This window comes from Pomacea canaliculata, linkage group LG8, assembly GCF_003073045.1.
Source record: "Pomacea canaliculata isolate SZHN2017 linkage group LG8, ASM307304v1, whole genome shotgun sequence".
NCBI classification, from domain to species: domain Eukaryota; kingdom Metazoa; phylum Mollusca; class Gastropoda; order Architaenioglossa; family Ampullariidae; genus Pomacea; species Pomacea canaliculata.
This window is the reverse complement of record NC_037597.1, coordinates 1,598,946-1,613,397: the sequence shown is the minus strand read 5'-3', so window position 1 is coordinate 1,613,397 and position 14,452 is coordinate 1,598,946. Positions and strand designations below refer to the sequence as shown.

At 41.3% G+C, this 14,452-nt stretch overlaps 1 protein-coding gene across 1 annotated transcript; it reads left to right on the top strand.

Moving 5' to 3' along the window:
* Window positions 1-3,590: 3,590 nt before the first annotated feature.
* LOC112570678 (phospholipase B1, membrane-associated-like) lies at window positions 3,591-13,645 on the top strand. The gene is made up of 13 exons (XM_025249236.1): window positions 3,591-4,107; window positions 5,836-5,954; window positions 6,594-6,651; window positions 6,895-6,953; window positions 7,288-7,355; window positions 7,791-7,834; window positions 8,949-9,057; window positions 9,578-9,710; window positions 10,172-10,329; window positions 10,763-10,943; window positions 11,353-11,448; window positions 11,696-11,761; window positions 12,225-13,645. The coding sequence occupies exons 1-13, from the start codon at window positions 4,050-4,052 to the stop codon at window positions 12,312-12,314; spliced, it is 1,239 nt and encodes a 412-aa protein (XP_025105021.1). The 5' UTR covers window positions 3,591-4,049; the 3' UTR covers window positions 12,315-13,645.
* The last annotated feature ends 807 nt before the right edge of the window (window positions 13,646-14,452 follow it).

Below are 14,452 nucleotides of genomic sequence, written 5' to 3'. Positions count from 1 at the left end.
TGTTTTAAAAGTATTTTTACCTATTTTATTTTACACTTTGTATAGTCTTTTTTTAAAAAAAAATTTCTTCTCGATTTCTTGTTTCTTTTTAAAAGCAATCATCAAGGGAAAGAACTATTGCATTAAAAGTCTACACAGTTACAGTTCTTGTTGACCATTTACTTTTCTGAAGAAAAACAGTTTCTATTTTTTACTGCTTACAGACTGGATTGCTCAAATGACTTGAGATTGCATTGTGAATGAAAGTGAGTGCTTGGTGAAACTTGATAACTGTCATCTAGACTGTGAAACAGACATTTACTGACAATCGTTGTTTAATTAATTTGGGGGAAGGTATAACCGTAAGGAAACATTTTCCATGGAAAGCGACCGACCTATACTTGCAGTCCGGCTTCAGTGGCACTAAAATGGTATTTTTCAGTGGGATTTGTTTCGTGGTTAGCTTGAGTACAAACCAATAACAGGTGAAACGGGTGTTTGACCAATCACACGGTAATCAGAGTAAAGGTCGTCGATGTTCTACCGCTGATAGAAAATGTAATAGACTATCCACAACCTACTTTCACTATGCAATAGAAAGTCAGCTACAGCTCCACCCTGCTCAGTGGAGGACATCCTGTATGCATACCCTCATTTTAGGAGGGACAGCTTGTAACCTCAACATCCGGGAGAGAAGAGAGAGGGAGACCCACAGCTTCATCTACAGGTACTGAGGACAGCCTGTCGCCCCATCCCAAGCTACGGAGGACACCCGCACCCTAACGGTTTCAAGGAAAGCGGCCAACGACAAGCGACTGGTGCGATGGACAGTCTGTCACTCCACCTTCAGGGTGCGGAGGCCAACCAGTAGCTACACCCTAGCCTTATAACAGACAACAACATTGCGGACACTAACAACACAATATCATGGCGCCATGAACAGCAACAGGACCTCAAGAGACAACTACCTTACCCTGCAACAACACCACGACATCAGCAACATGTACACTGTTGTTATGGTGACCGTCTGCAAGACGCCCGTTGAGGTTTAAATGCGATCGCCAGTCTCAAAGTGCAGTGTTGTGAAGATTTTTGCCACTTCGTGACCTTTGGCCTTTGAGAAATAATGCCCCGGTCTGATTGTCTCTCTGTGTTCATGACAAAAAATGGATTTACAAATAATCTTCCACTTTATCTACAGGAACATTTTTGTCCAATTGGTTGTATGCTTCAAATGCCTCTTAAAGTAAACTTTAAAAATAAATATCTAAAGATAAGTCAAACGACGAACCCAATTTATTTATAGACTGACCTGGTATATACGGATAGACTTATACCCGTGCAAATGAGGGTAGGTTTGGGATGAGTTCCATTATTTTGATGCATTCTTTCATGGTTAAAAAGGTGCTTATAAAATAAACAAGAGCTCATCATTTTCACAAGATGAGGAGTGGCAAAGCAACAACAGGACACGCAAACAGACAAGCAACTTTATTCGTCTACATGTCCTTCTCTTCAAGACATTCACATCCTGCATCCTGTACAGTTTCTAGGAAGACCTTACCAAAGCAGAAACGGAGAATAATATCATAAAATGACTATTCAAATTTTTTCACACTCTTTCTTGTTTCTTTCCCTTTCCAACAATAAAACAAAACAGTCCAGGGGCGATACCCGCCGGCCAGTAGGGAGCTCGATGTGCAGAAAACAAATGACAGGAGACATGAAAGAACTGGAAACAAATTCCAATAAAATATAAGAGCTGTTTAAAAGACAGGTTAACTTGAACACGTTTATATTTCTCTTCGTTAAATAGAAGCATCAAAGCATGTTTAAGGAGTTAAATTCTTGGCTATCAAGGAATACCAGACTTTGTACAGAGAAGAGCGGAAGTTGCATGAGCACAACTCAGTTGCTATAGACACCAGACGTGTGGACGCCTGCACGTGCATGGAACTGGCTGTCAGTTAATGTCTCCAGTGTCTGGACTGACTGATTCCCGACTTTCTCCCTCATTTTATTGCTGCACTTTGTTTTTTGTGGAGGGACGAAGTTCTTCCCTGCGGCGCAAGACACAGTCGAACTCTGTGTCGAAGCTTCAGGGGACAGATGACAAATTCGAGTTAAGGGAGTTCGTCGAAAAAAGAACATTCTTTTTATTCATTGTGGCCTTATTTTTATTTCTGCATCTGTTCAAGCATCATTGTTCCCAGGTAAAAAAAGTCTGTTATGATCATCTAACGACAGTTTCTTAAAAGCAGTCGCCGTGAAGCAGGTAAGTTAATGCAGACTACAGGTGTAGACTGATGACAACCAAACTCTCCCTGTCGAGGGTTTATGCCTCGTGGCGATGCTGGGACCTTGTGATTTATGACCCTTGGTGAGCCTTTGTTTGAATGTAACCTGTTCAGACAGTGAGCATCTTGCTGTGACAGTGACACAGCTCATGTTAGGTGTAAATGGAAACTTACACTCACCTTTATATTTGTTTAAATCCAATTTTACTTTGTACTTTACTTTGCTGCTCTGGCAAAGACTCAGAGAAAAATGAGGTTTGCTGTTTTCATCATTTGTATTGACTCATCTAATGACTTTCGACTTTCGGTCGCAGTGACCTCACTGTCACGATTTTCTCATCGACACCCGATAATATTTGTTTGTATTATTTTTTTCATCACCGACACTGATATAGTTTTGTTAAGGACTCTGGTTATAGCGCAGTACGGCAACCAGTCCAACTCTTGCTGTGTAAGTGAACTTCTTGTTCTTACAACATACAACACTTCCTTTATATCTCACTCTTCTTGCCTTGAAAAAATATTATCTTTGTGTGCGTGTGATGGCCGGGTTGATCCAGCGACAGTTTCAATCGACGCCAGAAAAAAAACCAAATAGTCACACCACTTCTTTTATGGACGAAACAGGAAGAAGAACAAAGTCCCAAAAGCTCTCTCTCTCTCTCACACACACATACACACACACAGACACACAGACTCATCTACTTGCCTATCATCCTCCGTCGCTGAGCACTTATCACTGATGGTGCTGTATAATCAGCTTGAGATGTTCTGTTTTGGAGATGATTAGGAGGTTTGGGGGCTGAGGTGGAGCGCCTGAGGTGATGCAGTGATGCTTAGTATTCTACTGTTGCTGGTCTCTTACTTGACGATCGTCTATCAACGTATGTTCCTCCCTACCACTCACACACATCTATTCAATCGTCAGCCGATGTAGGAAGGTCAAGATGCACAATGTGTTTATGGCAAACATCGCCACCCAGACATTAAAGACAGTCAATCGCAAGTTACCTTCTCGTGTTTACTTTGTGCGGCGCTTGAAAGCGGAATGTGCTCAGACAGGTCCTTGAGCACCCTGGCTTTCACAACACCGCTATATATGTGTTGGTTAGTCTGTTTGCAGTGACGACATTCAAATGTACATATCTTAATTTACAATTCGATTTCGACCGTTACACAGCCACGACACCGTTCGTCAGTCAGGTCGTTCCGCTCCAGCGATCATCGCGTCGAGTGTTTGACAGCGGAGCTCTCCGGTGTGACCTGTCTTGACCCTGTCAACACTGCGGCTGAGGGTGACAGGGCGATCCACCCGACTAAGAGTATGGCGGGTGCCAGGTCGCATGACCAAACGTCTTGTGCCTGGTGTTGCTCGGGTGCGCACGTACCCGTCGTCACGTTTCCTCACTTCCCCGTGACACCCAGCAGTGAACAGCTGTCTCGATCCTTACATGGCGACAGCGCACGTGTCACGTGCTGACCTTCTCGTCATTCGCTCTCATTCTGGACAGCGAGGTGCTTGGCTTGTGAGGTCAGAGTGCGTGGCCTGCTCGGTGAGCGTATCGCTCGGGGTCAGCGGTTAATTAACATATAACATATAACACCTCATTAGCTTCGAACCCGTCAGTCGGGGCAGACAATCTCTGCCGAGGCTGACGTGCCGGGGAGATAAGAGAGCGAGAGGACAGAGCGGCGAGGTGCAGCATCCATCGCTCCACCTGTCGTCGCCAACATCAGCCAGGATTATCATCATCTACATCACCAATACTGACCATGACCGCGCCGCTCCGCTCGCTGCTTGTGGGTGCTGCTGTGTGTCTTGCTTCTGTGGGTGAGTACCCGGCACCAGACGTCAAACTCACCCAGAGATGTCAAACATAGTCTCAAAAACTCGGTGAACATTTCTTCTTAGGGATAACAGTCTTAGTCAATGTAATCCTACATCCGTCAACCTCTTTCCCTCCTCTCTTTCCCCTCCTCCTTATCTGTCGTTGGTCGAAGATGCACGTGAGGGTTTGAAACCAGACTTTAGTGTGTCCTCGCTTCTTAACAGACTTTAGTCTGACTAACCCTCACAGTAACCCTCTGTGTCACGTGCTTTATTCAAGTTTATCGCCGGTTTCTGAACAGTAAGAGTGACAGGGAAGCTGAGTGAAATCTCACCTGTGAACAGTGACTCGAGGCTAACGATGGTTTGTATGGAGCGACAGCAACGACTCTGCTGCTGAACTTGGTGTGTGTCGATATTTCACACAGCAGCCATTAATTAGTCGCTGATTAGTTGTAGTTTTCAGCTGCAACACTTGGCACAGAAAGTAAGTTGATATCCTGAGTCCGAAAACTCAAATGACTCCATTATTACAAAACTAATGTAACACCTGTAGCCGGCTCATGCCAAAGACAGGTAAAAGTCTTTGTACATACAAATGAGCATAGATGAAAGTGTGGGTACATACGCACGTATCTGTGTGTGTGTTGTGTGAGAGACATAGGTGTATCTACATCGCAGGCTGTGGTGGTGTGTGACTGGAGAAATAATCGCAGCTCTCGGCATGTTTCTCATGCACATCCTTGTTCTTTTTTTTTCTGTCCGCTATTCGCCACTTACAATCTCACTTGTATAAGCAGCTGCCTGGAGCTATAAATACATAAATCAGTCACTATGAAAGTGTTTTGCTGAACTGTTTTTCTGCACCCGGTAGACATATGCCTACAGTTACAAAGAAACTGGAACAGCGTGACCCTCGGGTACATTTCGGGTATCTGAGGTCACGTGACAGTCCCTACACTAGCACACAAGGCTGACCGACTTTTCTTCTGATAATTTGTAATTACCTCAGCTGAGGTCTGTTACAGTTTTAATTCTGATTACATCGAACAGCAGGTAATAAATAAACAGACAGAAATATAAAAGGTAAAAATGTTTTGTTTTCCCCAAACTAGCTTTTCTCGATGCTGACAAGTGAAGTCATTGTCAAAGCTGGGAATCTCCCTGGACACAACCAGCCCTTATCTCAGTTTGTCAGATGAGATGACTGCACGTGACTGTTACACATTATTATATCATCACCGTCCGTTGCCACGCGCTTGAGGGAAACAAGTTGATGACTTGTCGTAAATTCCGAGGGTTAAATGCAGACCATTGTTTGAACTGTCGCTTGTTGTTGTTGTTGACTCGGAAGTTTCACAACTCGGCCCGTGTGAGTGTGGAGGTGAACTCACTTCCCCTCGTGAACCGAAACAAAACTGTTTGATTTGTGTCCATCATAAGCAGCCTCACAAGTCTCTGGCCCACTCATACCATTGTCACAAACCAGCATTACCTTCATTATCATTACTGCCTTCCACCAACACAAACACAAAACACCGATCTTCTCTTTGCCCACCTGCCTGAGTGAGAGAAGAGCTTTATGCATGAGGCTGACTATAGTTGCTTTACTTACTAATGCGTCTGTGTGTGTGTGTGTGTGTGTGTGTGTGTGTGTGTGTGTGTGTGTGTGTGTGTGTGTGTGTGTGTGTGTGTGTGTGTGTGTGTGTGTGTGTGTGTGTGTGTGTACAGTGGTGACGTCTGGCCGGCTGGACAATGCTGCGTTCCTCAAACAACTGGATTTGCTGGCCAACAATGCCACCCTGCAGCGACTGTTGGCAGAACAATGGCCACCACAGGAGAGGCTGCTAGTAAGACTGAGTGTATAGTCACACGTACACACTCACGTACACACACACGCACGCACTACGGGGGTTCAGATCGCATAATGTTCACCTGCCGATACCAAGGAGTTTGATGTAGGTGTTTGGTGTTGCTAACACAGGTTTGCTAGGTATTATAAACAGAGGTGTTGTAAATAAGTGTCAGTGACTGTCAGCATTCATGTTGTAGCCTCATTCAATCTACAGCGATCTGCCACTCACAATGATAGCCTATCAGCAGTAATCAGCACCAGTTAAATGACACTAATCATGTGTGCTAACTTTTCTGATACATGATAGTGCACGAGTACTGATGATCGCCTGTATCATGCTACGTGACCACTGTAAACGCCAGTGTACGATTCACCATAATAAAACCATAATAAATTATCATTCGAGCTTGTTTTTTTATGTTTTTCCTTTGCTTTTTAAAAAAAAAGGGGGGGGGGTTAGAAGGATCAGGCGAGGGGCATGCACTATCCTCCCCTCTTGGTCAGCCTCCTGTCCCTGTGGTCAGTTGAACACATCAACATCATATTTCTCATTTTGCCACATTCTGTTCTCTGCTGGGCGCACCAACCATTAGGTTTCCATTGCTGACTAAAGTAACAACTTTATTTTGAACAGAAAGCCAACCAGTTCCCATGTCAAGCACTTAATGCATCAAGTGTTACACCAACCTCAGGTGAGTACCTTTCTGTTTATCTGGAGCAAGTCTGAGCCAGTAGTTCTCCTGGTATGAGACTCCTACATTCAACAGAAAATTACAAACATGCAAACTATATTGTGGATGAATGCACCGTACTGTCCGCACATGCAGCACTGTTGCTGACATTTGCATTGTAAATGTAAAGTAAATTTAAAACATGTAGTTTGCTAGAGATGTTTCCTAATGAAGGATTTGTAATAAACGTCTTGTTCATTTAAGTGCATAGTCTGAGGCCTGCTGACATCCGAGTAGTGGGATCCCTGGGTGACTCTCTCACAGTGAGTTTTCTTCCAAAGATTCTCATCTTTATAATTATACAGTTCATGGAATAAATGAATTCGTGTCACCAAGTAGACCTGAAATGAATACAGGATCTTTATTAGGTCAATATGTAAGGTAACCAGACAGAGCAACTGATTAGGGAGAAATATTTTCTTAAACCATACAGATGATTTACAATTGAAGGCCATCTTCTGGCTGATAACATCGAAACTTGAACATTGCTAACCTGTCACAGTGATGATCATATTTCTACAAACCGCATGTTGCATATAAAGTGCTCTACACTGATATACACTGATTTGTAAAAATTTTACTTTCATTTGTATGCAGGCCGGAAATGGCATCAGTGCAACCAACATATTTGCTGTTCTGGTTCAGAATCGGGGTCTGTCCTGGAGGTGAGTATTTGTAGAATATGTAATGCATACAAGGTAGGTGAGTAAATCATTCATTTTGAATCTTCATTCAATATTGTTCTTGTTCTTGTTCTTTCCTTTCAGATCATCTTTTCCACCCTTTCTCCACTGATCTGTTCAGTGCTGTCTCACTTTCAGAACTTGGTAGCCATGGGTCTTAGACTTGCTACAGTGACTTCAGGTGCTCACTCTAAGATAAAGAAAAGAAAACAATGTTAACAGTTCTTGTAACAAGTATCTACAGTTCTTGTCTCTCTTTGTATTATTTTTAATAAACTATAGCTTCTATCTTACCAAAGCTTAGTTTTACTTGTTATAAATATCTACAGCTTCTGTCTCATTGAACCCTTTGTGTCACTTGTAATGAGTATATGTCTATATTTCCTATCTTATCAAAGTCTTTGTTGCTTTTTGCAGTGGAGGTGGTCAAGGTACATTTGAGACCACAGTGACCATGCCAAGTAAGTTAATATCTTTATAGACAGACGACCACTGAATTATCCTGTACTTAGATGAATCAGAACTGGTTTAAAGGTCAGCAGAAAGGAGAGAAGTGATGAGAATCAACAACAACCTGGAACTCCCAATCCAACTTCTAGGAGAGAACATCCTGGAAACAGATTGCTTTGTATATCTGGGGAGCATTGTCAACAAGGACGGTGGAGCAGACGATGACATCAAAAGCCGCATCAACAAAGCCAGGCATGCTTTTAACAGTCTACGCCCCACCTGGAACTCCCGAGCATTATCTTTCAGAAGTAAGACCCGCATCTTCAACACCAATGTGAAGGCGGTCCTACTGTATGGTTCTGACACCTGGAGAGTGACAAACACCATCAACAACAAGCTGCAGACCTTTACCAACCGATGCCTACGACATATTCTGGGAATAAGATGGCCTGAAAAGATCTCCAGCAGCAGCCTGTGGAAAAGAACCAACCAGAATGCCAGGACACACCCTGCACACACCAGCTGACACCATGGCCAGGCAGGCACTTGACTGGAACCCTCAGGGGAAGAGGAGAGTTGGGAGACCGAAGCAGACTTGGAACAGAACAGTAGAGAGCGAGGCAAAGGACATCAGAACCACCTGGGTCCAACTGAGGGGGGCTGCCCTATACCGGGTCCGCTGGCGAGGTGCTGTTGCGGCCCTTTGCTTCTTGAGGAGTAACAAGGAATAAACATAGATGAATCAGAACAGAGTCTGCAACCACCATAATTCATCCTCATTTTAAAAATATACAGGAAGATACAAAATGAACAAGTAATGCAGTTATTAACATTGTAATGAAAAATGGCTCGATAGAAATATTATGTTCCACTTTACATTAAGTAGTTTGCTACTAAGACTAGTTGTCATTCATATTCCCTGGTTTCCCCTGGACTTGGGTATTTGTAGATAATGATGACTGTATCTCATCTTCATATTTATTCTTTTTTACTGTTTTTTCCCCAGAAAAGCTGTATTAATGTATTTGTCTGTGATGAAAATGAAAGAAGTAAAAAGAAGGCTGTAACCAGTCCTGAATAGTCATAATCAGATGAACATTGGATGCTCCTGTATCGGTTGTGTAGATGTGCTCAAGAAGTTTAACCCAAACCTCTATGGTTATGCCACTGGTGATGGTGATGAGGACAGCTCCAGGTCCTATTTCAATGTCGCCATCACAGGGAGTACCTCAAGGTATTTTAGTAATCTTTGTTAAATGCTGACCGTGGGCAGCACCTTCAGGCATTAAGCAGCCTCTATTACATTATGCATTGCCTCAAGGCATTTTTGACAATCACTGATTGTTAAACACTGACCAGCCAGAAGGTTCATCAGTTGCCTATGATTATATCTGATATTATTTCTGGTAGTTTGATAATTAATGCATAGCTGAAGAACATTCTGTTAAAAAGAAAACAGCAATGATATGCAATATTTTATTCCTGGTATTCCTGACCTGTTGTGCATTATAATTCTTTTATGATCAAATGTCCAGTAATATGAGAGAACTATAAACTGAAGATTTGTATTTGCATAGTTAAAGTTTAATTTGTTGTTAAAATAGATTCTACCCATGAGGAATATAATCTCATCTAACCTGAAAAAAAAACTTTATCGTGTGCACTTTGTCACTGTCTTTCAAACAAAAATGTCTTCATAGGTACAAACTTTTATTTTGTCTTTAGCCATTGTCTTCTAATTGCTGTGTTTGCAGTGAACTAGAGTCACAGGCAAGAAAACTCATTAACCGCATTCGCGGTGACTCAAAGGTGGACTTCAACAATGATTGGAAGGTTGTCACAATCCTGAGTGGGAACAACGACCTCTGTGATGTCTGTAACGATCGGGTGAGAGCAGCCATGATGTTTCCACTGAGTGTGCCTGTGACCATACTAGCCTGTAGTTCACACTTAGTGGCATTGACTTATAGTGGTGTAGACATTGTCAAGCTGCATCTTAGTTCAGGATACAGGACTACATCTTTTTCTGATAAATTTTTTGTCATTTGTAATATCGAAAGTATTGACACACATTACACAATAACAAGGCTGAGGCACAGCCCTTTCTTGAATATATCAAAGGATCATATTTACCCTGCAGTGTTTTGACTGAACATAATAAGTTAAATTGTACAAGCTAATACAAAGATTATTAACATGCTTTTTGTGTTGTTAAGGTTGTATTCCACAAAATGTGTGTGTGTGTGTGTGTGTATATGTGTATGAAAGAGCGATTACATGCATTAACTGAGCATTTGATATATTCTTCAGTTATGTTTGTATATGCTACTTTATGTGTGTGTACACAGGATAAATACAGTGCAGACAGATACAGAGCAAATCTTATTGCTGCACTGAATATCCTACAAGCTGAACTTCCCAGAACCTTGGTGAACCTGGTTGAACCAATCAATATAGAGATTGTCACTGAGCTGAACAAGGGGCTAATTTGCTCATTACTTCATTTGTAAGTAAACCTGATACAGGTGACTTACTACTGACTGGTCATCATATTCTGATCCTTCTGCCCTAATTAACAAAGATGCATTTTTTCTTTTAAGAGAAATATTGTCGTTGAAACTGTCAGGCAATAAACTAATGCAAGGGATGTATAGTAGAATACAACTTCATGGTGCCTTGAAAATGTTTTAGCAAAAGAATATGCAGATGATTGTAGACTTTATAAAATAAACAAATGTTACCCTAAAGTGTTGAAACTAACAGAATCTGTGAAAACGCCTGATGGTTTTTTTTTTCTCTAAAGATGCTAAAAACTCTAACTTCAATGAAAGGGATAAAGTTCATTACCAATTAATAATTGTTTTTCTCCCTCAGTATTCCTCTGAATTGTAACCATAAGACTCACCTCCTGTTACCACAATCTGGTACACATTTTGTAGGTACTTGTGCGATTGTGCGGCTTTCCCAAAGAACAAAGAAGCAGAAGAGGAGCTAATCCATATCAGGGGAGAGTATCAGCAGGTAGTAAGAGATATTGCTGCCTCTGGCATGTTTGACACACGAGATGACTTCACTGTCGTTTACCAGCCCTTCTTCAAGGACACCTACCCTCCAGACCAGGTGTGGAGAGCAAACTCCTTTTAGTGAAAGTGTGACTAATGGGCCATTTTTCAAAGTCTGTCTGTATATGAAGAATCACATAAGTAAATAAAACATTTTTTACTTGAAGATTGACCTAAAAGGTCAGACAGTGCCCTGAAATTTGACAAAAATGATAATTTTTAGCCATTTTGAGATCATGACATATTACAAATATCTAACATGTCCTCTCTCCACTCTCCAAGTGGTTTTCATGAAGCCCATGTAGAAATATGTACATTTTGTCACAAGAGACAGTGACTGATTTCATATTTATTCTTGCTATGCACAGAATAATCAAAAATAGAGAATATTTGGAAGACAGCAACACAGCCTTTTGAAAACCAGATTACATTGCATACCATCAAGTCAAGTCACTGGTTTATTTCAGGATGGACATCCAGATTACAGTTTTTTCGCCCCAGATTGTTTCCATCTGAGTGCCAAGGCACAGCAAGCAGCTTCCATAGCTCTCTGGAACAACATGGTGAGTGCCCTTTAACCTCCTTCAGAACAGCTCTTCTGTCTTTGATTACCTTCTGAAATTGTAGAGGTTTGTGCGTGGGCAGATTTTCACAATTTAGTCACATGAACCTGGGTCTAATTTTAATTGATCCTCCAAAAACGCCTAAAATAACCTATCATCCATTCTTTAAAGGCAGTTCTGTAACAGCACACATCTTCACACCTCTCTGATTAACGCCCTCATACAATTGTTTGTGAACTATTTTCAGATTGAGCCTGTCCCAATGAAAAAAACAAAATGGCTTCCTGGGGAGCCGGTGGAGTGTCCAACTGAGGTAGGAAGCGGTGAGAGTGAGGGTTAAAAAGTGCCCTAGCCTAGAGACCATGAAGGCAGGCAGTGTAAGGGGTTCACTGTGTCTAGAGCTTCTGTTGTTTTTATCTTCCCTGGTAAATCACCCACCAGTTTCTGCTGGGTGTGCGAAGTGGGAGAGTGGGGCTAATAGAGACATTGCATGGGCACTTGGTAGCTTCTGATGTAGCCTGTTTGAATCCTGGAGCAGATATATGTCAACAGGTGGCTTTAAACGTTGGCCGTGTTAAGATTTGGTCATGATCCACAGCCATATCAGAGCATAATCGCTGTATTGTTCCATGTCTACTGCACTCAGTTCTGGCAAGAAACAGATTTTCAACACCTTCTCCTTGAAAGAATGTTCTAGATTCAAGGCTCCTAAGTAAACCATTGTACGTTGTTAATGTCTTTCTTTCACTGGCATCAAACTGTTTTGGTCTCGACAGGAACAACCTTTCATCTACACAAACAAAAACAGTTTTCGACAATCATCAGCAGCCATGACGGGCTTAGAAGAGAGCAGTACCGTGCTGTAGCTGTTCTGGTTGTGGCTGCTGTCGTGATCCTGGCAGTCATTTTCTTTGTTGTACGTTTTGGACGACGGCAAAATTACGTACCACTGGAGCAACAACAGGTCTGACATCTGTCATGAATGGCCACTAGTTATCTGCCTTCATATAAAGTGATCTTATGATGAACCATCCTCCATTTGACACAAGGAGGAAAAGACTAACTGTTGTAAAGTAATGCTGACTGTACTTACTGATGTCAAATGTTTACTATAGTTGAGTTATTACTGATGATGACTGTTGTTGTTATATGAAGAGATTTATGGAACAAAGCTGTTACTGATATTGGCTGTTGTCATCCATGTTTAACTATTGTTTATAGTTGTTATTGATGTATACTGACATTGGCTGTCATCATTGATGTTTGACAGTTGTCACTGATGATGACTGTTGTTGCTAGTTACATGAAGCGGAGATTTATGATATAACCATTCCCATTTCTTTTATTTATGACAAATTGAAGCATACCTATTGATAACAATGATTGAAAGCAATCTATCAGTATTGCAGAAGGTTTTTTCCATTAAAGATTCTTTCAGATGGTTGAAGCAAAAAAAAAAAAAAAAAAGGAATTCTCTATACAACCAGAAAGAATCCATTTTAAGTTTAGTAATGACAATCATCCCCTCCTCTGCAAATGATCTTAAATGTTGGCAACTTTAGTCTGCTTCAAATTTGCAAGATTCAAGACTTAAGAATATTTTATGCCTATGCTCTATGAAGAACTTTTTCTTCACCTCAAGAAAACACAACCATTAGAGGATTCAATGTTGGAGGTCTGGTGCAGTGCACGATCTCTGAGTAGCAAGGTCACAGGCACGAGCTGTATACTCTTATGTAAATACATGTATTTATTCAAAATCACTAACAGGCACAAGCCATACACTCTTCTGCAAGTACATGTACAAGAACTTGGCTCATTTGGCAGCTTCAGGCCACAAGGAAGTGATTGACTTTCATATAAGTAGTCAAAACAAAATGTTTATTTTTTTAAAGTATTACATTTTTGTCATTTTACAGTGTGCATTGTGTCAGGTAAAAAAATACTTTTCTGTTCTTTTTAATGTATTCCTTGACAACATTTCGGTTTCATATGTTTATGGTGGGTAAAAGATGCCTTTGAAATGTTTGCAATACAAAATTATTCCTATTATTATTATCACTGGGAGAAATATGCATAACTGATTTGAAACACACCCAGCTCACAATGACCTCTTAGGAGCAGTGAAAATATACATAAAGCCGTATGGGGAAAATGTGAAGATGAATAAAAAGCTGAAATAAAGTATCTAGAACTGTAAAAACAGTCTGCCTCATTTCCCTGGTATTCAAGGAAGGATGTTGGGGGATATAAAAAAACAAAGGCTTATTATAAATACAATGTATTACAAACACGCACACACACATGCTGACCTTTACTGGAAATTCACAACAAATTCCAGTGCAGTAGTACAAACATGAAGGAATGTCAGAACAGAGGGAGGCATTTGAAATGTTCATCAATTTGGTCTTCAGTACTTGCTCATTTCTGCAAACATCATCATCAATTTTCAGGTGTCTGGTCAGTCTACCTCGCTCAGGAAAAATGATTTCTCCCGTGACTGCGTTAGCAGTGCTGTGGCACAAGGGTGAGCACCCATCAGCAGTGTGAGGATTGGCTGTCACAGTACAATACACGAATGTCCCCTCCACACACAAGGAATTTGAGTAGGACGCATATTTTCACTTTACTGCTTAAAAGTTACAAGCAAAACATGGTTGAACGCACCTGCTATCATCATTAACACTCTAGCGACCATTCTTAACCGAAGATGACTAAAGCTTATAGATAAACTGGTGGTGAGCTCACGAATGAGGTGGGATATGGCAACTCGACCGTGAACCTAATCATGCTGAATATATGTGTCTGTCAGTCACATGAAAGGACTTTCAGACATGTTTTTGTGTGCTTCCTTCTTCCTCCCATCTTGATGTTGAATGGTGTGCGCTGGGAGAAACCCAAACTACCAGCAAAATTGTAATCTAAGGGAGGAAATTCAAGTTTGCAAATACTTTCCTTGCTGCAATTTCCTTTTTTCCATTGCTGAAGACCATTGTTTTAACAT

Excerpts from the sequence above, each read along its gene's own strand:
- LOC112570678 (XM_025249236.1), top strand. The coding sequence starts at position 4,050 with ATGACCGCGCCGCTCCGCTCGCTGCTTGTGGGTGCTGCTGTGTGTCTT. Across the intron at positions 9,058-9,577 it reads ATCACAGGGAGTACCTCAAG|TGAACTAGAGTCACAGGCAA; the intron begins GTATTTTAGTAA and ends CTGTGTTTGCAG. Across the intron at positions 10,944-11,352 it reads ACACCTACCCTCCAGACCAG|GATGGACATCCAGATTACAG; the intron begins GTGTGGAGAGCA and ends GGTTTATTTCAG.